Source organism: Acomys russatus, chromosome 20 (genome assembly GCF_903995435.1).
Source record: "Acomys russatus chromosome 20, mAcoRus1.1, whole genome shotgun sequence".
Taxonomy (NCBI): domain Eukaryota; kingdom Metazoa; phylum Chordata; class Mammalia; order Rodentia; family Muridae; genus Acomys; species Acomys russatus.
The window spans coordinates 34060732-34087900 of NC_067156.1; the positions used below are offsets into that span (position 1 = coordinate 34060732).

At 41.7% G+C, this 27169-nt stretch overlaps 1 protein-coding gene across 1 annotated transcript in view; it reads right to left on the bottom strand.

Moving 5' to 3' along the window:
• Positions 1-600: 600 nt before the first annotated feature.
• Positions 601-27169, bottom strand: part of Pggt1b (protein geranylgeranyltransferase type I subunit beta) — a 39000-nt gene continuing 12431 nt past the window's right edge. The window contains exons 3-9 of the mRNA XM_051163089.1: positions 25034-25101; positions 21783-21934; positions 20905-21037; positions 14397-14442; positions 10536-10720; positions 7452-7560; positions 601-1584 (exon numbers count right to left, since the gene is read on the bottom strand). Of these exons, the coding sequence (XP_051019046.1) occupies positions 1403-1584; positions 7452-7560; positions 10536-10720; positions 14397-14442; positions 20905-21037; positions 21783-21934; positions 25034-25101 (875 nt within the window). The 3' untranslated portion in view covers positions 601-1402. The remainder of the gene's footprint in view (positions 1585-7451; positions 7561-10535; positions 10721-14396; positions 14443-20904; positions 21038-21782; positions 21935-25033; positions 25102-27169) is intronic.

Genomic DNA, 27169 nt, shown 5'->3' on the forward strand with positions numbered 1-27169 from the left:
AAATGCTTGGACCAAAAGCAGTGTTTCAGATTTTCGATTGTTTTCAGATTTGGGAATGTTTGCATATACACTTTACCTTATGAGTGGGACCCAAGTCTAAACACAGAATGCACTTATTTCATACACTATATTCAGCAGTTTAAAATAGTTTTATATGTCATTTAGACTGCCCCTGAAATCCACCTGTGACTTGTCACATAAAGGGTGAAAATTCCCAGTTGTGTCATGTTGTCAGCCAAAAATTTTAGGTTCTGGAGCATTTCAGACAATGGATTTTATTATTTTTGTTGTTGCTGTTTTTTGTTTTCAAGACAGAGTCTAATGTATTATATAGTTCCAGCTGGCCTGGAACACACTCTGTAGGCCAGGCTAGGCTTGAACTCACAGAGATTTGCCTGACTCTGCCTCCCGAGTACTAGGATTAAAAGCATGTGCCACTGTGCCTGGCCCAGACACTGGATTTTGGATTAAGGATGTTCAACCTGGTAGATGGGAGGTTAAAGCAGCTAACTATAGTGGCTACAAAACACTGAAAAAGAAACCATCCATGCAACTAAAAAGAACTCAGTTATAACCATACAAGTACACTTTATAGTATCATGTTTCTCATTCTGTACTGAATGTCTTTTTTCTAGATAGCAAAGATTATTTCCCCCCTCACCCTGACAAATGGCAGCCAATGATTTGGGATTAAAACAAAATACAACAGGTACTTACCCAAGGAACCTCTAATAAAGCCACATAACAGAACTTCTCATAATTATACAAGACAATTACTTTTCCCCCAGTTATGTAATACTCTCCCTTTAGAAAACGATAGTATTAGTTAAGCCTGTTTTTTTTTTTCTTAAATAAACATTCATCTGTAAAGGTTACACAAGGATAGTTGGCACACCTTAAGAATAACACAAAATGTCATTCTTTAAGAACATTATGAGACCATCAGTTTTTAAAGAATAATCCCAGATACTTAATTCAATAAGCAAATTTCTTACCATCAGCAGTAGAAATGCGAAGTGACCACTACACTCCCCTGAAGATTACCAATGCCCTATGAAGTGTACGCTTGTTTTGAAGATTTGTGTCCACTTTGCAAGTCAGAACTTGTACTAAAGGGTTTTAAGAAGATAGCCTACATACATATAGTCAATCTATCCATGAGACGTTTCAGAAACACGGCATAAACATTTAAGATCCACAACAGAACCCTGCTGAGATCCAACCTTCAACAAGGACTTTCTTTTAGTCCAGTACAGTGGTTACTGGCTCAAGAGCACATCCTCAAGTGTCAGCAGCACAAGCCTTGACTTTAAGACTACGCCTTAAAGAAGAGCACATTGGTTACACATGGCTTTTAACCTTGAGCTACACTTATGCTACAAACCCGTCACCCCAGGGTCAGTCAAGTGGAAATGTGGACACTGTCTGAGCACTGGTTAGAGTCCTTGGTCTTCCAGCTCTGATGGAGATCTTGGAGGCGCTCAGAAGTCCGTGTGCTTACATTCAGGGCAGGATGAACTTTACAGATACCACTCTCCTCCATTAGTGACAGGCCACAGATCCCAAAGTATGCATGCAAAGCATCTGAAAAGGCATTCAAAGCCCCAGTCAGCATTCTCAAGTGTGCACGCTGCAAAGTAGCCACAGCCAACTACTACATTAAAAAAAAACTAGACATGCTAGCTTGTGAAAGAGTCTCAATGTCAAACAGGATTTTAAAAAGTCAATCAAAGTCATGTACTTCACTACTGAAATTCCTACTAAAGGAACATATCATGATTTCCATGCCTACATTCTCCACGGATCCGAACAGCAAGGCCTTCTGACTACAAAATACAGAAACAAAGAATTTATATTGTATAGTAATTTTTATGTCATTTGCAGTTTTTTTTTTTTTTTAATCCCATGGTGGTAACTGCACCCAAGGCATTCCAGATGCTCAGCATGCCCTGTACTGGAGTCCCAGAAAGTTTTCTAAAACAGAAAACACAGCCAGCCTCTGAAACCAAGCGGCAGCACCCACCCTCCCTCTGAGCTTCATCTCCACAGCTCCAAAGTATCCACCAGCACTGTGTGGAGTGTAGGGAGCGGAGAGGCCACCTGCTTCTGTGCCACCTCTGACCCGACAGAGAGCACAGATCACTTTCTATGTTCCTGTTTTCCACGAGCCACAATACTCTACTGAGAGGTCATGAAAGCACGTGGCCTCTGCCTGCCTGAGAACCTTATATAGTCTTCTGAAGTGCTCAGAACTCTGCAGTTATAGGAACACTACAAAAAAGGCTTCATAGCAGCCAAGATAGAGTTTCTATTTTTGAAATGGCCAACATTTCAAAGATTAAGATCCTAGGAGCTATTAAAGTTCAGAATGGCTCACTGTCCTCTAGTTTTCAGAGTAGCACATAATTTTCCCCTGTCCCTTATAGTTATTCTAAAATTACAAGGTAAACAAAGCAGTATTAACTTTGTTGAGAAATCAGAAAACTTTCAAGAAAAAAAAAAAGTAAAGGAGGGACTGGAGAGAGCCCAGCAGTTACAGAGCACTGGCTGCTCCCCCGGCGTTGTAGCATCCACAGCTCATGACCATTTGTACCTCCAATTCCAGGGGCTCTGACAACCCTTTTGTGGCACCCACAGGCACTGCACACATGTGGTACATGGATGTAAACACAGGCAAAATATCCACATACATAATAAAGGTTAAAGAAAAAGGTGAATAGCAAGGAGTATAGTATAAATTGGATCTTGTATAAAATCTAAATCTCTCCATATGAAGTTTTTCCTCAAAAGAAGTCTTGTAAAAGCCAGAAATCTGTACTTAATTTTAAACCTCAAATCAAAACAAACAAAACTCCCAAAACAATGCAACCCAGAGCCCTCATCTGTAGACACTGATATATTAAATTTTTAGATTGTGATACACTTCCTTTAATAAGGCAAAGTACTTGTCACAAGAATGATATAACCCCTGAGGCCAAATCTGCTACGATTCTTACTAAGTTAAGGCACTCATCTGGAGACTGTTGCTCCAAGGTCTTCCGAAAGGCTCAGTGAGCAGGCCCTGTATAAAGGAGAGATAAACCTGTTTTTTAGGATCCCAAGTGTGGGATCGGAACAGTCTTGTGCCACTAGAAGACCAACCACATCGTGCGGGAGCTTGACTGTTGCCAGCTGAAAAGATCCCGTCAACAGACTCTGGGAGGAGATATATAAATGAGCCCAGAACTGGAGGCGGGGTCTTTTGGAGACTTCGGATAGTTTTGGCTGTTCATCGCTCCACTTCAAGAGGCTCTTAGAGAGAACCACTCAAGGGAAGGCTTTGGGGCTCTGGCTCCTCCTAAGGTTCCAGGTTCTGGTTACTCCAGGTTCTAGCAGAAGAAATCCTGCGTTCCTCAGAACTGATATCCTTATGGTTTTGCTATTGTGTTCCTTAATCCTCTTTCCCTATTGTTTTGGTTAGTCGGGTTATAAGTGACATATACTTGGTTAGTAAGTTGTTAATTAAAAAAAAAGGTTGTTAATATATTGGTTAAGAAAATTGTGCCTACACCTGTTCCTCAGACTTTCTGTTCAATTGTGCGCAGGCTCCAGGACACGATGTCTCCAAATCAGCATCACATCCATATGTGGATACAAACACTAAATCTAGCAACTGATCTCTCTAGAAAAAAGCTTCAAGAATTTCTCTCTACACACAGAACTAAAACACTAGGCCTGGTACTGGGCCTACTCTGGTTATATAGTGGGTTCGAAAGTAAGTTGGGCCATATCTTAAGATTCTGTCTCAAGGAAGTTGGGCCACATCTTAAGATCTCATCTCAAAAATCTAAAGCCAAACAAACAAACAAAAACCACACACACACAAATAAAACTCTACGGTACTGGAAATAATCGGTATTTCAAATATATGAGATAGTTTCCAAAAGTTTGAGTTTGTTAAAACACTGCCAGACTAACAAAAACAAAACACACACACACACACGCACACACACACACACACACAAAGAAGGCACCAGGCACAAAATAATCATCATATTCTTAAATATCAAGCATATCTACAGTATGTGTTATAAATACCAAAAACTATTATTTAGCCTTGGACATTGATTTGTGAAAACATATGTTGGTGTATGCCTTTGAAGCATCCCACATTTTCTCTAAGAGAACATGTTTTCATAAAAAGGCAGGTGTGATTCCTTTTACTTTAAGCACAGATAAGATTTTGTGAGGCTTTTCCTTACGTTTTGACTCGGGCACACACTCCAAGCACAGACACTCTGCAGAGATGAGCAGAAAAGCACTCCCTAATGTTACACTAAACAATAGTGAGATTCTATGACAATGCTGCAATGGTCATGCCTGCGAGCTAGGCGTGTCTGTAGTTGATCCTGCAATGACATGCTGATCAGACATAGCAGAGCTCACTATTACTTTAGCAATCACTTTTATAGACAAGAAACAGGCTCATTTTGCTGGAGTAAAATATAAGTGGGGTGAGGGAAGGCTGAAGAAGGATGCTAGAGGGGATGCCAATGTTGGTTCAGATACTCGGCTCCTGCATTTGAGGTAACAAGCATGAGGACTCAGAAATTAAAGTACTCGTCTAAAGAAATAAACTTACACCAAAGTAGCAGCCATTAGTCTCAGCACTTGGGAAGCAAAGGCAGGTGGATCTCTGTGTATTTGAGGACATCCTGATATACACAGTGAATTCTTGACCATTTGGGGGCTATCAAGTAAGAGCTTGGGTTTTGTTTGTTTTGGTTTGTTTTGTTTTAAAAGCTAACTGAAGCTGCTAAACTTTGGAGGAAAGCATAGGCAGCAAGGAATGTCTGTCTTCAGAATTTGAGAAATTTCAGTAAGTTAGTATATGTTTGTGTACATAGTAGTGAGTTTCATAAGACATTATTTTGAAGTGTATCATGTGTACCCTCCTTTCTCTCCAATCCAAGCCTCCTCTGCTTTAGTGTCACAGGCATATAAATGATCTTCTGTGTCCACATAAAGTCAAGGATCCCAAATGAGAGAAAACAGGGACAAGTACCTGTCTGAACCTGGTACATTCTGCTTACTATGAGGATCTCCCATTGCATCCATCTCCTGGCAACAACATAATTCCATTCTTTATAGCTGAATAAACTCCACTGGGTATACATACCACATTTCCCCATTCATCTGCTGCGTGACACCTAGGCTGGGTCTGTACCTTGGCTTTTGAGGATACATGGCTACCTAAGGCTCTTTATAGTAGGTTAAGTTGCCTTACACTCCTTTAGGTATATGCCCAGACTTGGTATAGCTGGATCATATGGCAGATCCATTTTTAGTCTTCTAAGGAATCTACAACCTGATCTCCATAGCAGCTGGAATAATTTATGCTCTCACTGGCAGTGTTTGAGGACTCCATTGCCTGACGTTCTTGTTATTTGTTTAATGGCAGCCATTCTGACAGATAAGAAGGAATCTCAATACAGTTTTATATGTCCCTGATGACTAGCAATGCTGAATCTTTTTCTTCTATATTCTTATTGGCCATTTGAACTTCTGTCTTTTGAGACCTATTTCTTTAGTCTATTCATGGGCTGGGTTGGTTGGGGCTTTGTTATTTACAGGTCTAAGTTCTTTATGTATACTAGATATTAATCCTCTCTCAGCTGTATGTTTTTCTATTCTGTACACGCTCTCACTACATGGTTTCCTTTGTTACCCAGAAAAGTTTTAATTTCACGGGATCCCACTTGTTAATTACTCACATTATTTCCTTGCTCTAGCTAAGACTATAAGAGCCATATTAAGAGTAGAGAAAGTCCCTGATTTTAGTAAAAATGTTTTTCTTCGTTGGTTATACTGTGCCCTGTATAGCCTTTATTATCCCTTTATTCCTAGTTTCTTCAGGGCTTTTATCACAAAACAATTTTACTATGTCAAAGCCTTTTTTATATGTATAGAGATGATCATGTGACGGCTATTTTTAAGTTGTATTTATGTGATGTAAACATTTATTGATGCGTGTCTTGAACTGTCCTTACACTCCTAGGATGAAGTCAGTTTACTCATGGTAAGTGAATGTTGTTGAAACTGGGTCTCATATATGACAGGCTGGCTTCAAACTCACTGTACATCCACAGATGACCCTGAATGTCTGCTTCCCCTGCCTTCACCTTTTTCTGTTTTCTTTTGTTTTGGATTTTTGTTTTTCGAGACAGGGTTTCTGTTTGTTAGATTGGGCATCCTGGACTCGCTTTGTAGAACATGCTGGTCTCAAACTCACACGATCCACCTGCCTCTGCCTCCCCAGTGCTGGGATTAAAGGCTTGTGTGCCACCACACCTGGCTCTGTCTTCACTTTTTATGAGGTGGGATTACAAGCATACATCACTACATCTAGTTTACATTGTGCTAGATCAAATCCAAGGCTTTATACATATTAGACTAGCAACCCCAAGCCCTTGGGCAATGCTTTTAATATATTGCTGAATTTGGTTTTGAAAAAAATTTTTTAACTTAGAAGTCACTCTTGTTTCCCTCAGGGCTCAGTGTCCTAGGTAGCCTTATCAACGTGAAATAATCTAGAATCACTTGCAAAGCAGTTAACTCAGTTAAAGAGTTGTCCAGTTCAAATGGTCCTGTGGCCATATGTATTGGGTGTGTCTTGATTTCTGCTACATGTAGGAAGACTCACACTGTGGTTAGTAGCATCCCTAAGTAGGTGACCTGGGCTGTACAAAAAGCTAGCTTGAACCTAAGACAGTGTAAGCCAGAGAGCAAGTTAATAAGCAAGTCCCTTACCTGACTTTTCTCAATGATGTATAAGCCTAGTTGTATGAGCCAAATAAACCCTTTCCTCCTGAAGTTGCCTTTGGTCAAAGTGTTATTACAGCAACAGAAAAGCAAACTACAACACTGTTAGCTCACGTCACAGTTAACAACCCTGATGTTTTCAGAGGAGCCAAGTAACTCCTTGTTTTGGATAGGACCCATTCAGAACACCTCCTTACTTTCACACATGAAGTGAAACACTGCTAAGTATTGGCAGTGTGGGGAGATGCATACTAAAATATGCTTTGACAATTTACCCTTCCTTTATACTACCAATACCTTAAATCTGTTTCAAGTATAATGTTTATGATTTTTGTTTTGTACGTTGAGTAGGTAGGTATATGTGTGCACACGTAGAGGTCAAAGGACAACATACGGGGGCTGATTGCCCTTTTTTATCATGTGGGTCCCAATGAACCCATGTCACAAGGTCTGGCAGCAAGTGTATTTATCCACTGAGCCATTTCACTGGCCTTCACACATAATCTTTTCCAAAATGTATTATTTACTATAACATTAGAACTGTGGCAATATTTTCTACCATATACAATTTCTGGAGAAGGTATATACTTACAAGGTCTACTCAAGAAATAAAACACATAGTGCTTTAGATTCATGCCAAACATAATTACCTGGATGACTGTCTGGCCATTTAGCAAATCCTCCCACAAGGCGATCTTGGGTTGATAAGATATAGTTCCTATTCTTCTCAAAGTTAGTGTACTGGAAAATTTTCAGAAGCTAAAAACAAAATGATAAAAATAATTAGCAGGCACAAACCTTCCTGGCCTGTGGCTCACATTTCAGCTACTGGTCATTCGGGGATGTTTTTTTTTTCTAGCTTAGACTCTCAGAGCAAATCTCTAGAGATTTGAGCACTTGAAAGCAGCCTATTACAGTATCATTTTTATTAGCTTACCAGCTCATTAGGAGAAAGGCTCAATATTGTCAAGATATGACTTCTAGCCAGATACACATTAAGCAAATACCTACTAGAGTCCACACATAGACACACAGGCACACCTACAACACATAGGCAGGCAGGCATGCACACACGCACACAGAAGAATATTACTAGCCGCAAAAAGGAAAATTAATGGATCGCTCCTAACATTATGCTAAGGGAATAAGAAGGACACAGAGAACAGTACTGCATGATTGCACATATATGTGCATGGTTTATAATGCCAATAAACAGTACTGCATGATTCTACATATACGTGCATGGTTTCCAATGTCAACGAATAATACTGCATGACTGCACATGTATGTGCATGATTTACAATGTCAAAAGGCCCTAGAGTCAACTTTTGACAAATCTTGGGACTTGTCTGTAAGGGACCATCAAGATCAGGGTAACCGAGGTAGGAAGACCCACCCTAAATGCGGGCAGCACCATTTCCCCAGGCTAAGAACTTGAGCTGCATAAACAGGAGAAAGCAAAGTGAGCCCCAGCAATCCCTGCTCTCTGCTTCCTGACTGGACAGATGTAATCAGCTGCTCCCTACTCCTGCTGACAAACCTTCCTGCCACAGTGGGAAGTAACCCGAGAACTCTATGCCTGACGAAGCCTTTCATAACATGATGAGATACCTAAAAATGATATATGGAGACAGAAGTAGAACAGGCTGGGGGAGAGGACAGGACAGTGAGACGTTACTGCTGACATGATCAGAGGTCATTATATATAATGGCAGTGGTGTTTTTATATTATTTGGATACCATTATTAAAGTGCTAAACATACAATGCTATAGTTCATTATAATCAAAGAAAAGTTAATAGGAACTTTACAACAGAACAACCAGCTTGACAATTCAGAGCCATCTGATCAAAAGGAGAGATGGACCCAGGCTTGGTGGTGCACGGCTGTAATCCCAGCACTTGGGGAGAACAGGCAGGGAGCTTAAGGCCAGCCTGGTCTCCAACGCGAGTCCTGGACAGCCAAGGCTACACAGAGAAACCTATCTTGAAGAATATGAAGAAAAAACAAAAACAAAAACAAAAGCAGAGATGGTCTGGTACCAGGAGCTTCTGGGTATGATGCAACAGGAAACACCATCGTCACTAAGTGATACTTAGTGTGAAAAGCAATTATGGCTCACTTTTTAGATGTGATATTGACACTAGGAGTTCTGCTTTCTTAAGTTTTTTCATTTAGAAAACATATTGAAGAAGTTCCAGAAAACAGAACATAGTTGTCTTGAAAGCCGACCTGCCGGGGAGGAGGGAATGTGAAATAGGCCAAGTGTGGCTGCTTTGGGATGGCCGCTACTGACACATGAGGGATGCACGGTTGCTTTGGGATGGCCACTACTGACACGTGAGGGATGCACGGCTGCTTTGGGATGACCGCTACTGACACGTGAGGGATGCACGGTTGCTTTGGGATGACCGCTACTGACACGTGAGGGATGCACGGTTGCTTTGGGATGACCGCTACTGACACGTGAGGGATGCACGGGCATTTACACACTATCCTCTCCATTTTAAGTACGTCTGAAATTTTTGTGACTAAATAATGTACAAACATATTTTTTAAATGGCCTTAGAAGAAAACAGATAGGCTTATGCCTTCATTTTAAACGAGTCTGTTTTCATATTTGTTTCAACCACATGCATGATGTTTAAGGGGAGAAAACCAAGACTGTGGTGATTCGAGTAGTATGCCCCCATAGACTCCTGTGTTTTGATGCTTGACTCAGCAAGTGTCACCATCCGGAGGTGTGGCCTTGTTGAAGGAAGTATGGCCCTATGGGGTGGGCTCTCAGGTCTCCTGCTGCTGCCTGCACACAGAACTCTCCTTCCCCAGCACCTTCTCTGCCTGGACACTGCTATGCTTCCCACCATAATGATCACGGACTAGACCTCTAAACTGAAAGGCAGCCCCAGTTAAAGGTTTTCCTTCTTAAGAGTTGCCTCGGTCATGGTGTCTCTTCACAACAATGAAACTCTAACTAACACAAGGGCATTACATACAAGATGAACATAAACTCTTGTTATTTTCAGAACATCTGCACAAAAGTGGTTCTTAAGGGTGAGGATGCAAATGATATAAATAACAGCTCAGTGACTTTATACAGCAAATCCGATCAATGGGGGTTGTAAGCAAAACAAACAATAAAAAAAGAAAGACAAAATTTAAATGGATTTCCAGCAAATGTCCAATATTATCTTTTTAAATTAACTTTGGGTTTCCGGGTATGACTTCCTGATCATCCCTGTTCTAGAAGCTGTAGTTGCTTTTTTTTTTTTTTGCTTTCAAATATTTTTTTTAATTAATTTATTCTTGTTACATCTCAATGTTTATCCCATCCCTTGTATCCTCCCATTCCCCCCCCCCCCCCCATTTTCCCGTTATTCCCCTCCCCTATGACTGTTCCTGAGGGGGATTACCTCCCCCTGTATATTCTCATAGGGTATCAAGTCTCTTCTTGGCTACCAGCTGTCCTTCCTCTGAGTGCCACCAGGTCTCCCCCTCCAGGGGACATGGTCAAATGTGAGGCACCACAGTACATGAGAAAGTCATATCCCACTCTCCACTCAACTGTGGAGAATATTCCGACCATTGGCTAGATCTGGGAAGGGGTTTAAAGTTTACCTCCTGTATTGTCCTTGACTGGTGCCTTAGTTTGAGCGGGACCCCTTGTAGTTGCTTTATTAACAGGGTATCGGTCTTATTGTGGCTTGGGTGTCGTATTTCCAGGCTTTCTCTTACCTTTAGAGTTGCTCCCACCCAGAAGGAGTAGCAGGTGTCGACAGGCTTATTTGGTCTTCCATGGTAGCCATTCTGCTGCCTCATTATACACCACCTCTTTATCCTGTTCAGTTCTTTTTCTGAAAAAACTTCTTCTAGTTTACCCATCAGGCACAGTGATGCAATGCCACAAAAGGTGGAGCCTCCTGACGATCAAAACACAAACTGTAAACTTCTGCTCAGATGTCTATGGGTGGCACAAAATGTCAGGAGAGGGGGAGTAGTCCTGTTAGCCTACACAACAGTGAAATAAAATTGAATAACAAACTCAAAACGCTACAATGAAGTCTCCCGTGTGAGCTGGCAAAGCAGAATAGAATTTAAAATAATTCAAAGCTTTAAGAGATAGTATACTTATAAAAAAAGTTTGGTTTGGAGCAAGATGGAGGAATTTGTTCCAAATGACACAGTTTCCACCAGAACTAACACCAAAGTCTGCTTTTAAGTTCCTTATGTCTCAGGTTCTGCATTCAGTGAGGCAGCTGAGAACCATTTGAAAAGTTTCAAGCTTCTATACAGACTTTCTTCTTGTCACTCCCTACTCAGCACAGTAAAACAGTATTTACATGGGGCTATGCATTAGTACCTAAGAGGTTTAAAGACAGGAACAGCAATACGGGCTATATCCCATAGTGCTTTACTACTCAATTTTGTGAATTTTATTAGCATTCATGTTTGTATATATCAAGTTATCTGGAAAATCTGTCCTCTGAAACGTGGAACTTGAGGTAGTCAACAAGCATGTAGTGAGAGGTAAGGCAGGAAATGAAACACACAGGCACATAAAACAAGCACATTTTGTACTTAAGCACCACATAAAAAAGATAAAGAGAAGTAAATTCAGAGGAAATTAAGGCCAAAGGGACTCAACATTTCTGTTCTAGATTAAGAACTAGAGATATTTATAAAAATTAATTTGTCTGAGCTTCCTATTATGAATCTTCAGAGACAAAAATAATTGCATCCATCACAATCTCAGACAAGCCAATTCTTTTTTTTTTCCCTTTTTTTTTTTTTTTTTCAAGACAGGGTTCCTCTGTGCAGCCTTGGCTGTCCTAGAGTCGCTTTGTAGACCAGGCTGGCCTTGAACTCACAGCAATCCGCCTGCTTCTGCCTCCCAAGTGCTGGGATTAAAGGCGTGCACCACCACACCCAGCTCAGACAACCCAGTTCTTACAGAACATATTAAGACTGCACACCCGAAAGTGCTTTGCTCCTGGTGAATTAGCAGGATAGAGTGAGCAACGCACTTAATGATCAAGGCCCAGGAGGTCACCATTTACCTGTCAGTCTCTTCTGTGATTGCACACACAGACCAACAAATCAAACAACTGACTCAGAAAAAGGAGGGGGAAAAATCACCAAATCCAAACCTAGTGTAGGGTGTGTTTAGACTAGGAAGTTGGAGATAAAGCACACGAAAAAGCAGGACTACCATTAACCCACAATCGTTCAAACTCAGCTTCCCACACAAGGGATACAAAGTGCCCCAGAGGACGATCAAGTCCGCACACACCAACGGCACAGGTATAGCGTGGGCGAGCTCAGGAAATAAGATGGAAACACAAAGTACAGCTAGTGGATCAACAGTGACAAATGAAAGCAGCATGAAGCCAGCCTTACAGAAATCACAAGAGCTTGCTCAGGGCTGGGTGGGGACAAATGACAAGGTTTCACCTAACAGAAGATACTGTGACAAGTGGAAAGACAAAGCTCACACCAAAGGAAACCAAGGAGAAGCAGGTGCAGCCTAGCACTGGCCCTGCCTGCTCTGGCACTCTCTCCACAGCTCAGAGTGAGGCCCCTGGAGGGCTATGGGCCTGAGCACAGGCAGGCACAGCTGGCCCAGCACAGCCTCTCTACTCTGTGAGCAGTGTGATGGCTAATCCTGACTGTCAACTTGATAGGACTTGGGTCTGCTTTGGAAGTTTCTACATTAGGTGAGCTGAGGTGGGAAGACACACCCCAGTGCACAGAGACTGTGCCCTTTAACCGTGAGCCAAAATAAACCCTTCCTTCCATTGCTGTTCATCAGGCACTTTGTCCCAGCAACAATCAAGTAGTACATGTAGGTAAAGGCACGTTCCGGTAACAGCTCTTTCCCTCTCGGTCCGCATAGTGGTTTGACCTTTCCGAGTGGGCCTCTCAAGGACAAAGAAGCCTTTTCTCAGCGGGATGGTATTTCGATGAAATGAAACTATATGGAAATTATCTAATGGTAGCTAGCACAGAGCTAAATTACTTAATAATTTTCACCTTAATGCACAGCTCTCAGATTACAAATTGATGACACATAAGGAATAATTAGTTTATAACTGGATAATTAAAAATTAAAACACACACACACAACCTTGAGACAACAAACATTCAAAATCCAGGATTGCTGGCTTCTCTGAAGGTCAGTAGATCTGATAAAAGTTATTCCATATTCCCACACAGTGCTAATAAGCTTGGAAGTGAAGAAAACCATGGTGGCTATGTACATGCTGCGTGTGTTCAAGCAGCGCATGCATGTACACACATGTGTATGTTAGAAGCTGGTGTTAGGTGTCTCTGATTGCAATGCTATCTTTTGAGACAAGGTCTATCCCTGAACTAGGAGCTCTAGGCACCTGTCTGCCACTGGACCTCCAGCACTGGGGTTCCAGGTGCACAACACCATGTTCAGCTTATATAGTGAGACCTGAACTTAGGCCATCAATCATCATGCTGACATGGCAAGCACTCGACCGACTGAGCTTGACTGAGGCACCTCCCCACTGTGGTTTTTGTAGCAGGCTTACTGTGGTAGTGCAATGCCTTTAATCTCAGCACTACCGTGGCTGGGGCAGGAATAATGCATCCCTGAGGTATGCTTGGCCTACACAGCAAGATCTCATCTCAAGAAAATTAAACAGGATCAAGAAGATGGCTCAGTACATAAAACATCTACAGCACAAATTCAGTGGCATAGAATTGTCTCTTCTGCATCATAGGAAGGCAATCTTGTTTGGTATCTCTGTCACCAGCTGCACTTAACTCAAACATTTGCTAGAACCATGGAGTCATACTGTAATAGGGAGTCATGTCTGTCTTGTTGATGAGAAGACCTGGAAGGAGATTTAGGAGGCATGGTCACATAGTTGCTGCTGTCAGGCCACAGCCCTGCTCCAATCATGCTAGCAGAGAGATGGAGCAGCAAGTGAGCACAGCCCAGCACATCCAGTGAGGAGAGACCTCAGTTCAACTGGAGCCTCCAGCACCTGGGCTTTACTTCTTAGAAAAGCAGTATGGAAGTGTGATTACTTCTGAGTGGAGACTGATTTGAGAGGGTACATACCTTTGATGTGCTAACAAGCTTAATGCCTCCATCTCACTATTCTAGTCCTATTCTAGCCCAAAGTGAGAAAAGCCACAGACTGGTTCAACAGAAGAGCGTCTGTGATTATCACCAAGGATAGATAATTATATCACGGAAGGCAAATAACATTTTTCATGTTCACTGTAACTCTTTGGCTTAGTCTTTCAAGTGTTATGCCAAAGAAAACAACCTGTTTTGTTTTGTTTCTAGCAATAGCCTAAAAAACAATAGCAAGATATTTTCAAGTGGTTAACATTTTAACAGATTACTAGGAATCTTTCTGGTCTGAATACTCTACTCTCTTCATGACTAGTGACCTAAGAGGTTTCAAACAGCTAACTAGCGAAGTGTAAAAAGACAGATGTGGGAAAGCGACAAAGATAGTCAGTCTACAGCAGATGATGAGATGAGAAAGTCAGACATTCTTGTGTTGAAGAGACCACACACTATTTTAAACTACATGGCCATTTACGAAGACTTACCGTGAGATTCAAGTCCAGCTCCCTGTGCCAGCCCATTGTCATAGGACTGAAAAAGAAAAAGAAGGTTAGTTTAATGGAGAAATAATAATTCTAATAGTAGATAAGTTGCCAATAAGTTAATTGTTTTGATCTCTTTTACATTTTCTAAATTAAGTACTTTCTGCAGACAAGCTGCATTCTGCAGTCTCCATTGTTCTACTTAGCAGGCCACGCCATTGGTACTGCATCTGAGCCACTGGGACATGCATCTGGGCCGTGTCCGGGGCACCCTGCATACCTGGCTTTTGTCCAATTATAACCCCAACCTGTACTCCTCACACTCTTCCAAGTCAATAGACAGTGAATGAAAACACAAGGACTTCATACCTGTTCAACCTCAGCCATAAATTAAGTCTATTCTGAGATACTGGGCTCATTGAGGATGAGAGGCATCTAAATTTCAAGGTCCTCATTTATCTTCCAAAATCAAAACAGCAAAAATTATGAAATATTTAAAACTCAGTCTTTGCAAAGGTACTCCTGAGCTTCAGATTACGTGCCTATAGAAAAAGCACCAACTCTTGGCAAACGTTCTGATAAACATTTGCAAAGACCAGTGGTAATTTCTGAAGACTTCTGAGGGAGGAGGGGGAGGGAGCTACTGTTCGGTGTGAGACTGATCTAAAATCACTGCCGAGGAGGAAGATCATTCTAAGAGTGAAAACTCAAGCAGCCTTGACTTTGCTCAGCCCTAGTACGTAAGAATTCTAGTTACTATGGTTTAAATAATAATAAATAGGTTCAAATCTTTGTAAGCACCATACACTGAGTAACTGTATAATATATGAGCTCTTTAGTCCACAAATCTTTACACAAATAGGAACTACATCATGATCATGACCAGTTATACCATCTTCAGACTTTGTTAATTAGTTACTGACCCGCCTTTAGGTAACAAGGCTACTTACTATCCCTGTGAGCTGTTAACACTGTGCAAATAAGGACAGGCCATACTAAGAGTCTGAAAAGGAGTGTACAAGTCTAGTTGGCAGTATTCAAAGGCATGACTGCAGGACAAGAAAGGTAAAAATGGAACACATGAATAACTCAGAAGAATTCAGAGGCCTGAGAAAAGGAAGACTTCCTGTCTGCCAAGAAAATCACAGGACACACCACCTTTTCCCGCCACCAAACCACTCATTAAGGAAATCATACTTTATTGCAATGAAGAAACCTGGAGCTGCAGAAATAGCTGTGTGGTTAAGAGTACTTACTGCTCTTGCAGAGGACCAGGGTTCAGTTCCCAGCACCCACATAGTGGTTCCCAAGCATTTGTAACCCCAATTTGGGGGGAATCTGTTGGTTCTTCTGACCTCTGTAGTGTCCTGAACACACATGGTACCCACGCATTAACTCAGACACACACACACACACACACACACACACACACACGCAAATGCTCACAACACATAGAATAAATTTTTTTTTTTTAAAGAAAAACAGGCAACCTTGAGCTCTAAATACATTGAAGAGAAAACAAAAACCTACTAAATGAAGAGAAATCTATCTTGTTAGATAAAAAACATAGTAAATGAAATGAAAATACTACTTTTCAGTACATGGAAACCAGCCTATATAGAAAACAAACAGTCGCAAAGTTAGAAAAAAATTTAATCCAGCACCCAAAACTCAACTGCACATCCTCAAACACTAGAAACATGAAAAGTACCTGTTTGCAAGCATAAGCATAAGAACCTGAGTTGGATCTCCCAGAGCCCACATAAAAGCCAGGCTTAGTGGCACATGCTTATAACCCCAACACTGGGGCAGGTAATGGCAAGATAGGGGATCCTTAAGCTCGGTGGCAGCTGCCTAACCAATGAACGCCCGCTTCAGTGAGAGACTGTATCAAAAGACAAAGATAGAGAGCAACTGAGGAAGAACACCCAATACCCACTGCAGCTTCCACACATGCACACACAGCAACACTAGCAAGTACACACACACACACACACACACACACACACACACACACACACACACACACACCTAACAGTAGGAAGAAATAATAAAGTGTTAAATGGGTTCAGGAAAGAGAAAAAAAAAAAAAAATAGGAAAAAAAAGATCAGCCAGTTGTGGTGGCCCAGGACTTCAATCCCAGCACTGAGAAGGCAGAGGCAGCCAGATTGCTTTGAGTTTAAGGCCAGCCTCATCTATACATTACATTCCAGGACAGTCAGGGCTTCAGAGATACTGTCCCAACAAAACCAAACAATACTAAATTACAGAACTCCTAAGAGCAACTATTTAAATGAAATCACAAGGGAACCTGAGAGGCTGGAGAGATGGCTCAGTGGTTAAGAGAGCAGATTGTCCTTAGAGCGAGGACTCAAGTCAGTTTCCAGCACCCACGGTGGGGAGAGTTGGGGAGGCTCATGACCATCTGTAAGTCTAGCTCCAACTTATTTGACCTCTACAGCCACCTGCACTCCTGTGCACATAGAACACTCCCCCCCACACACAGAATTACAAATGATAAATCTTTTTCTAAGAAAGGGCAGAAAGTAATTACGAACATAAAACTGTGCTAAGGAGGTAAAGATGGAGCAGAGACCTCAACGGCAGGGCGCTTGCTTAGCGTACACGGAACCTGGGCTTGATCTTAAACATTACTTTGATCATAATCAAAAGAGGTAAAAACACCAGAGAGAAACTGGTTGAAGTCAAAGAAAAGCAAAGAACATATATAAAATTGAAATACAGAAAGCCAAAATGCAAACCAGGGCTGGTGACATAGCTCACTGGTGAGAGTGCACAAAGACCTAGGTTTCAACATGGGGGCGGGTAGGTGCGAGCAACCAGATAGAGACGAGGACAAGAATGGAGATTTTAAAGAAGTCTAACATCTATTGGTGAGGCTATGTAGAAAAGGGCACTTTCCTATCGGCGTCAGATTAAAGTTGGCGTATCCTTTTTTAAAGCTTTTCCTTTTTTCCCCAAGGAAGAAACAGGGTTACTGAAAAACTGTAAGGGCAGTGGTCTGGGCAGTCAGCCTGGTCCACTTGCTTCATCTTCTGCAGGGGTGGGGGCTGGGAGATAACAAACATAGCTAATAAAATTGCATATGCACTTAGCTTTTGACCAAGAAATATACCTGAAGATGTATCTGTAATATATCAAAAGATATACAGAAGGTTATCAATAATGGTGCTGTTTGTAAGTGAAAATAAACAGATATTCTCTATATAGAATAGTGGTAAACAAAGAATTTTAGAAGAGACTGTTATAGTTTAAGTAATGTAAGAAAAAGAACAAGGAAAACTGTGATTTCCAAGGTATATATCATTCAATGGAAAAAAGCAATTTACCAGAAAAGGTATCTGCAGTAAGTTATGACCTGGTTAAATACGATATGTTTGCAGTTCTATGTGAGATAGCTACAGTAGGCATAATTATGACCTGGGTTTGGTTTTCATTGGAAATTAAGCATTCTATAAAGAGATATGATTGTTAAACTGAAAAGGGATGGATGTGGGATGGCTAATCTCTGTTGCCACCCTGACTAATCTGTAATTAACTAAAGCCCACACAGCTGAGCACACCTATGAGGGATTTTTCTTGAGCACACCTATGAGAGATTTTTCTTGATTGGATTACATGAGGTGGAGAGACCCATCCTAAATCTGGGTCATAGGCTAGCCTTAAATATGGGCCACGCCTTCTTGGTGGCAGTGCACATTAACAGGATCTGGAAGAAGGAAGTTTCTGCTTTTTGCCCGCTTGCCCTCACTCTCACTGGCAAATTCACCCTGCTGGTACTTACTCCTCCACTGGTATTAAAATCCACTTCTTTGGGACTCCAAAATAGACTGCTGACTGGCTGAGATATCCAGACTCATGACCACCAGATACGTGGCCTTTCCATCGGGAGACATGCCAGACCAGCCTACGTAAGCCACTCTAATAAACTCCCACTTGATACATGGATACATCTAATACAGATTATGGTATTATTGTTTTAATAAGGAGAAATAAAAAGCATATGATCTTCTCAGTAAACAGAAATACAGGAAAGGTAATGAGAAAATACTGAGAATGTTACCTACCGTGAATATAAACAAGATGGTAAGTCTGGGGGACAAGAAAGGGTGCGGGATAAGAGGAGTAAGAAGTCACACTTCTCAGTTTTTGTTTTTGTTTCTTTAATAGTTCTGACATCCAGAAAGGGTTAAGTTACATATATTAAGCAAATAATACTATAAGCAAACAAACAAATAAATAGCAGCATGCCAACAGCTTTTGGGTGGATGGGGGAGTCTAAATGAAATAAATACTTAGAACAAGATTCAAACAGAAATAATTAAGTCTAACTGTAATTGAAATAAATAGCTTATCAAAGGAAAATGAATAAGTCCTGTATAGTCATCTGAAACTTGGGCTTACTAGTAGATTTCTGGTTCTTAATATACAGGCTAATAAACCACACAGAAGTACAGGCTGTGTTTGCATGTATGTCTAAGGGGACTGTCTATGTGTATGTACATATACAACTTTCTGAACTCTGTCTGATGAGAAAGGGCCTAGAAGCAATGACATCCAATGTCAATAAGCATACTACAGCCCAGATCCTTGTTTCAAAACCAATCCTTTAATAAGGACCAAGGCTTCTTCAAGAAACGCATGAGTGCAGGCCCAAGGCTGAAGGGAAAAGTTGAAACTCCAGTATCTTGTAGCAGAAAGCCTTCAAAGAATAGAGGGCACAGGTCGAAAGGCACTGACCCAGCCTGAAAAGGTTCTCACTGACCAAACCCGGGACAACTTGAGCACCAAAATATAACACGGTCTAGTTCTACTATGACAACAACATTTTCACCAGAAATAATTTAGGGGAGGGAAGGGTTTATTTCCTTGTTTAGCTCATCACTGAGGAAAGTCGGGCAGGAGCTCAAGCAGAAACATGAAGCAGAAGCCACGGACAAATGCTGCTTGCTGGTCCAGAGGCTCACACTTCTGGCTTTGTTACGCAGCTCAGGACCACATGCCCAGGGTGTAGGGCTGCCCACAATGGGCTGGGCCCTCCTACATCAATTCAATTAGCAGTCAAGATGATGCCCCACAGACACATCCACAGGCCAACCTGATCTGAGCAACCCGTCACTTGAGCCTCCTTTGTCAGATGACTCTAGGCTGTGGGAAGTGGACAGTTAAGGCTAACCAGGACAATGTGATACTGAAAGGCTGTGTTCCATGACTAGGCTATGGTGACACACATACAAGTAAAGGAAGGAAGGCAGAGAGAAGGCTTCCCCTAATGGAAGTTCCACGTACACTACTCTAGGGTAGATGCGAGGGCTGGAAAACTGGCAGTGTGTACCACATGAATGAACAAAAGGTTACAAGATACGGGCTACTAATTCTCCACATTATTTTACCATGAAATGCTTAGTAAACTCTAGAAAGAAAAACACTAGCTTTACAGAGAAAACTAGCAGACACCACCTTATCCATGTGAGCAGAAATAGGACAAATTAACATTTGCCACCAACCTCCTAACATGTTCTTCCTTCCCACTTCCTTCTCCATCCTCCACTCCCATCTCTTCCTCCTCTCCCTTAGCCTCCTCACAGCCCACATTACAGAAATGAGATCAGTTCAGGACTCTTTTCCCCTTAAAACTCTTCAAGGTCTCTTCTTTCTGCAGCCACAAGCTTTTAAACTCTGTGTATTATACAGTTGATAAAATCTGATGCATAAAGCACTCACGAGGCAGAAGCAGGAGGATCTCTGGGAGCTGAAGGCCAGCCAAGGTTCACAGTGAGAGCCTGTCTTAAAACACAGAGCAAAACATCTAGTGCCTAGTTGAACCAACTCCACTCCTTCAGGAGCTCACAGACACTGCACTGGAGGATACTAACAGATCTGCTAGGGTTAACACATGGCTCTACTAGGCTTAAGAACACTCATCTGTGACATGGGAGCCCGCACAGTTGGGAAGTGTAAGTCTAGAGGGCAGCTCTTCTGCCTCTAGCGTACACAGAAGACGCAGGAGCAAAGGGCGACCCTGCTGCACCTAAGCTCTTTTCACCCTGCTAGAATAACCTGTGTTGTATAAAGAGAAACATTTGTAATGTCTTTAAAATTTGACTGAAGCTGGGTATTGTGGCGGATGCCTTTAACCCCAGCACTCAGGAGGCAGAGGCAGGCGGCTCTCTGTGAGTTCGAGGCCAGCTTGGTCTACAGGTGAGTCCAGGACAGCCAGGGCTGTTATACAGAGAAACCACCCTGTCTCAACCACCCGCCCCCCACCAAAAAAAAAAAAAAGATTAGAAAACACATGTAAGCACTAAGTTTTCATGGTCATGATATCAATAATATCTGAGATTATTTCTATATGGTGTTTTGAGACAAATCTACCCCCCAAAATGTTATTTTCAAATCTTGACAAAGCGATGAGGCATACAATACACCACAGCCCTTAACACCAGCAATAACAATATAAACTGGTCCAGTTTCATCAACATAACTCACCATGCTTCTTCTAATGTAGCTGATGGCTTTCTTCACGTCCATGCCTGACCAGTTGTTGAGCATATAGCAAATACAGGAAGCACAGTACACAAACCTCATGTCATTCTCACTGCCTTCAGGAACAGCACAAAAGCTGAAAACAACAAGGATGTGACGCTGCATTAAGACCATCTACCTCAGGCCAGGAGCACGCACTCTGTGTCTGGGACAACACTGGATTCCCAAATGTCCATTTATTATGAACATACCACTTTTTCCCTCATCAAGAGCAGTGTTCTGAAAATGCAGACAAAAACATTAAGAATCATAGCGTACAGGGCAAAGATGTAACAAAGCAGCAGACTGGCCACACGGCCTTTTCCTTAGAGATCACGGCTACTACTTCATTGAATTAACGACTTAGAACTGCTTGTAACCTAAAAGAATCTTAACATAAAGCACCAAGAGTCAGTGGGCACTAGCTTCCCCAGAGGGAAACAGGTGCCTCGCTGGGCTGGACAGCAACCAGCTCACTCTAAACGGTGAATGTGAACCCCTCTCACCCATCAGTGCTTTCAAGGAACCAACACGCAAACTAAATTGCTTATTTCAAAATACTTGTTTCATCCAGATGGCATATTAAAGAGAAGAGGAGTTCTACTAGAAAGTTAGTTTTCTTTTTATTCATGTCAAATGGGATACTTTCTTCATTAGGCATTTAACTACACATTATGTGGTTCTCTGCCATTGTGACTGGGGTCTAACCTACAGCCTTCAACACACTAATCATGCACTAACTCTATTCCTGGGCTCTAAAGATTTACTGTAGTATTCGATTCAGTTTTTTAGTTCCAAACAGCTTTTACTTAAAGATAAAAGTAGCAGTGCGTTGTTCATACCTCCCGTCTTCCAGCTGAAGGGCTCTCAAGCCTGCTAAGCAAGCTTCTTTATCAACTCGGCTTAAGTCATCTCCAAGGATAATTAAACAGGAAAGACCAGTGTAGGTCATCGCTATGTGTCCACTGTCGTAAGGATGAGCTGTTCCCGGATTCTAAGTTCAAAATTAATATTGTTAATTAGTTGAAATTTTAAATTTTATTTCACAAATAAGGTTCAGCAAGTAGTTTTAGTAAATGTTCTTTATATCAATTTGTACAGACATTCAAATGAGTAAAACATGCCTCAATTTTTAAAGGTCTCAATATGTCTTCTTACAAGCTATATAATTTTCAACATCTATGCTCCTCCAATGTTATGAAAGTTGTTATATGACATTCAAATACACCACATCTTTGAAACTTCCTACTTAGTTCAACCTTGCCATTTATAAATATTATTTCTTATAAAGTTAGAAACTCATTCAATGTCTTAAAACAAAAAATTTATAAAAAGAAGTAAAATTTTGGCTGGAACTAGAGCTGAGTGTACAGTCCTTGCCTAATGTGTGTTGAGGTTGTATAAGTTTAATTCCCAGCAATGTCCAAGAAAGAAAGAAAATGTACTATATATGGTACAAATCTACATCAAACAGCACAATATTACCACACCACCTTATCCTTCACTGCCAGGAAGTTTAATCATCTCAACATATAATAAACATTAGCATTCAGAAATAAAAAGTAAATGTAATAGTTACTTTTATATATTATTGGACTGTATAACATTAAGCAAGGTCATACAATCTCAGAAATAAACCCTGTTAAAACCTCATATGTGGGATCTAGGCAATAATGTATGTGTATTAAAAAGGGTTAGCAACTTAATCCTGAAATTTTTTTTGTGCTGTGATCTTCTGTGTGTCTTCAGAGAGCAAGTCTGCATGATACCCAATACCCTTTATCCCTGCACTCACCCTCCCTTGCATATCTCACTAACACCAAGCCAACTTTCACCTTAACGCCTTCTAAGTCCCTGCTCACAACTCAAGCTCTAATTCTCTTGACTATTCTATTTCTCATGTATAACGGGCTCCTTGGAATGCCTACAACATGTATCATTTTTCAGTATTTAAACCAAACACCTGCTATTTTAAAAGAATGGTAGGGAACCAAACATGAATTAAATGTGAACCTCGACCTTTACAAGATGAAGAGACATCTGAGTGCTTCCAATAAGAGAATCCAGAGTCTATTATTCAAATGGTCATGAAGGAGATTTAAATAGAGACTCTGTCCTGCAGGAGAATAAGAGCTTGGCAAGGTACAGATAGGGATAAGACACTATAGGGAGAAGAAAATAAAGGTGAAGCAAGAAAGGAAAATCCGTGGACATTGAAAGCATCACATAATTTAACAGGGAATATAGGGTTTATGATGCAAAATAAATGAAGAGGGTAAGTTGGGTGGATCTGTGCATGTCTATGCCCTGTCAAAATTAAACATATATATATTATGATATGAAATGCACACAAGTGGTTTGGTGGTTTCTGAAGGAAAAAAAAGTGATGAAACTGTTTTATTTATATTGGTACTTCAGATTTCCTCATTTGTCTGTCTTGTAGCCCTGCGCTCCCATCCTCCATGACAGCTTTTTGTAGGCCTAAGTGATTGTATCTGAGACTCTAGCTCCTGGTACCATAGAGACTCGGATGAAGGTCATACACAGTGAGAACTGGCTCCTCAGAGGGGACAGGAGGCACAGTGAGGGCCAAAATTGGGTATCACGAGAGCCTGTGAACCAGGGGCAAACATTCAATTCTTAAAGGACATTTTAGCTCTTGGTATTCCTAAAATGTGCAGGGATTCAGGTACAGTGACACATACCTATAGTGCCAGCTTGGGAGGTGTGAACCAAAATTTTAGTGTCAACTTGGGCAATATTACAAGACTATGTCTCAAAAATAAATTTTTTAAAAATATGCTATACAATGCTTGGAGGTAGAGGTTTTCTTGTAAAGGCAAATCACTGTTTTACACCAACAAGCACATCCTGCATCTGCACATGGTCTTATTATGCTACTAACAGAAAGCATTGTCTACATCAAGACAGATGACTAACTAGAGAGCCTCCCTTTACTCAGGGTTGGATTAAGTTGAAAAACACATGTATGAAAACAGAGGGAGAGAGAGAGAGAGAGAGAGAGATTGATTTTATGAATCCTTTGTTGCCATATACCCTGCTACCAAGGCATTTAATTGGAGACATCTTGCTGATGTCATCCGACCCTGATTCAGATAAGCTTGTCTACAGTTTGAGAGGAATAAAGCTTAAACAGTCTCCATCAAACCTTGTCATCACTACAATCGCTGCCACATACTGCAAGATCTTGAATCAGAACATGAAAAACTGGAAGCTTCTCATCAAATCCGCAGCTGTACATAATTCTTGAAACACTCAGCATGACCTCATACTGGCTGGTGGCACTGGAGTGACCCCATCTTATAAGCAGCCTAATCCATCAAGGAAAAGGCCTCTTTTTCATTTGTTCTTTGTTTCTGAGGTACAGTTTTACTTGTAGCCCAGGTTGGCATAAAACTGATTACAGAATCCAGGCCAGCCTTAGTTTCATTATAGAGCCTCCTATCTCAGGCTCCCACATGCAGGGCAGTCACAGGTGTGAGCTTTTCATGCATCTGGCTTGTAAAGCCTCTTTTTAAAAAGAGATGAAAAGGGGCAGAGGTATGGCTCAGTCGGCAGAGCCTGGTATGCTTGAGACCCTGTATTCCCTACACATAATGATGAGAGAAAAGAAAAGGGGGGGGCGCGGGAAAGATCAAACTTTTCTCCACTTTCTATTATAAAGAAAGCTTGGTAATTCTGTGCACAAGCCGAACACACAGCACTTGTTCTGGGCCTGCTTCTTTGAAGGAAAAGCTCTTTGCGTTGTTAGTGCTTCTTTATACAGTGGCATGGGCTTGTTCAAAGCTTCTGTCCAAAATGCCCAGCTTCCCCTGTAACAGTCACTAAGCAGGCTCCGGACGCCAGCACCTCCTGGAGCTGTCCCTCTGAGCCCAGCAGAAGTCCTGTCACACAGCGAGGCTCACTAGCTTTAGGGGAAGAACCCGAGCCCTGCATTTACTGTCCCTCCAGGAAACCACTGACACTCAACACAGTAAACCCAGCAGCCTAGTTCTTCCTAAATGCCTCATCTGCTCTCTCACTAAAATCTCCTGACATGCTTTCCCCACCTCCCAACCTAAAGAGAACTAACCTTTGATGGATTGAATGGAATGCCCAGGTATGAAGAACCTCGGAAACCGCAGCGACTTAGATTTGACCCTAGAAAACAAAGTTATTTAGAATACACCATCTCTGAACAGAATCCAAGGCAGTGAAACCAATCATTCAGTACCAGCATTTTTAGTACCAAAGCTCCATTTTTTCCCATATACATATGGTGCATTCGGGTGAGGCAGGGTGTACATGGCTGTGTGTGCATGTACCAGAGACCAAGAGAGGACACCAGGAGTCTTCTCTATTGTTCCCCGCCTCATATTCACACAGGGTCTCACTGGGGCAGAAGCTTACTGTTTCAGCTAGGCTACGAACCAGGCCATGCTGCAGCAGCTGGGTGCAGGCACGCACAGCCATGCCTGGCTTTTATGTGAGTGCTGGGGTTGAACTCAGATCCTCTGCCTTTCACACAAGCCCTCTTACATACTAAGGCTCCTGCCTCCTTTCCTCTGCAAGGTCATGTTGAAGGCTCATCAGAAAACAAGCCAGAGGTTAAGTGACATGTTGGCGGTAACAACTCACAAAACAGGCTCTAGAACCTCATTTCCCAGCCAGTGTCTTCCAGCTTGACTCACTGCTTCCTGATACGTGAGTAAGCTAAAGGTATAAGCTGTTCTATCTTCCCAGAGCACGCATATTCATAGTTCAGTCTAAGCCTCTGTCCCATGTGCCTGGTTTTCAAGTATGTAAGACACTGAAGTCCACAATTTCCATTTTTGTTTTATCTGTATGTTTCCCTTTTCACACAGACACACACACACACATGAGACAGAAGTTGAGAACTTAAAAACACATCTCTCATCATGGTTTTAATGGCTGTTAGAAAATCAGTATGACAGATGTAAAGGTAAGAATGTACTAGCACACCAGAACTGCCAGCTAATGAAAACTCAAGATGGTTTCAAAATGGGCTTTGATGCCATGAACTTTCCTGTTATGACAAGTAGAAGACCAAATCATAACTTTCCCATTCTGTTCTCCAAACCAAGCACTGACTGTACTTAGCCACTGCATCCCCGAAACCCTGAGTAGTAGCTTACACATCTTTGCAGAAATTAGAAAATAGTAAACTGAAAACATCCCATGCCTCATTTCTATTGGGAGTATTAATGGTGGCAGTAAATTCAGTGAACGCGCATTATTTTTGGTAAGACTAAAGTCGGTAAGCCACTTAAGGTTTGTTAAGAGTAACTAAACTATAGGTTACTCCATACCGTGTGTGTGTGTGTGTGTGTGTGTGTGTGTGTGTGTGTGTGTGTGTGTGTGTGTGTGTATGAACTTCAGGGTCTTCATGAACAAGGTCATACGCGCAGAAGTATCTGGTGCAGCACGATGGTGAAAGTTTAGAAGTGACAGGAAGGTCTAACAGGCTTAAGACATCAAAGGGTACATTATGCTGATTTAGAAAGTAATTAGTGAGACTAAACAACAGCATGGAAATCTGTATCTGAACAAGAGAAAACAAAGGGTATATATAAGGCACATGTGTATGGTGTGTATAATTAGGCAAATGGTACATCCTTAACAGCCTAGAGGGAGTCAGGAAAATAGCAGTGTGTGGATGAAGGACAGAGACTTCTATCCTCTATGAGTCACTGTCGATGAGCAGTCAGCACAGAGGTAGGACCGGAAGGCACATACTGATCGTCTTACTGCCTCAGATGATCAGAGTCCAGCACACGTCTCAGCAGCTGGTATCAAAGCCGCTGCAGCACTGCCTTACCTACTGGCAGCTCTGGAGCAGTCTGCTCCAAGCTTGGCCACACTGTTGGCAGACTGAGTTTCCTGTTACCGTGGGGCTGAAGTCACAGTTCCACTGCAGGCTCTTAGCTAGGAGCTCTCCTTGGCTCCTGAAGCCTCGCTTATAGTCTCTCACACACAAGACTCCTACCAGACAGCAGCCATCACTCAGATTCTTTTCAAAAGTAGCATCCCTCTGGCTTTCTCGTTTGCTTTTTTACTGCATTTTCTGGCTGACTGTGACTGTACTGAGTGTATGTACACACGTACACACCTACACACACTGACAGTATGTGTGTGGGAGAGACCCCTACGGACATGCTGCATTTTAACATCAGGTGGTTAGTATAACCTTCACTGTCATCTACTGCCC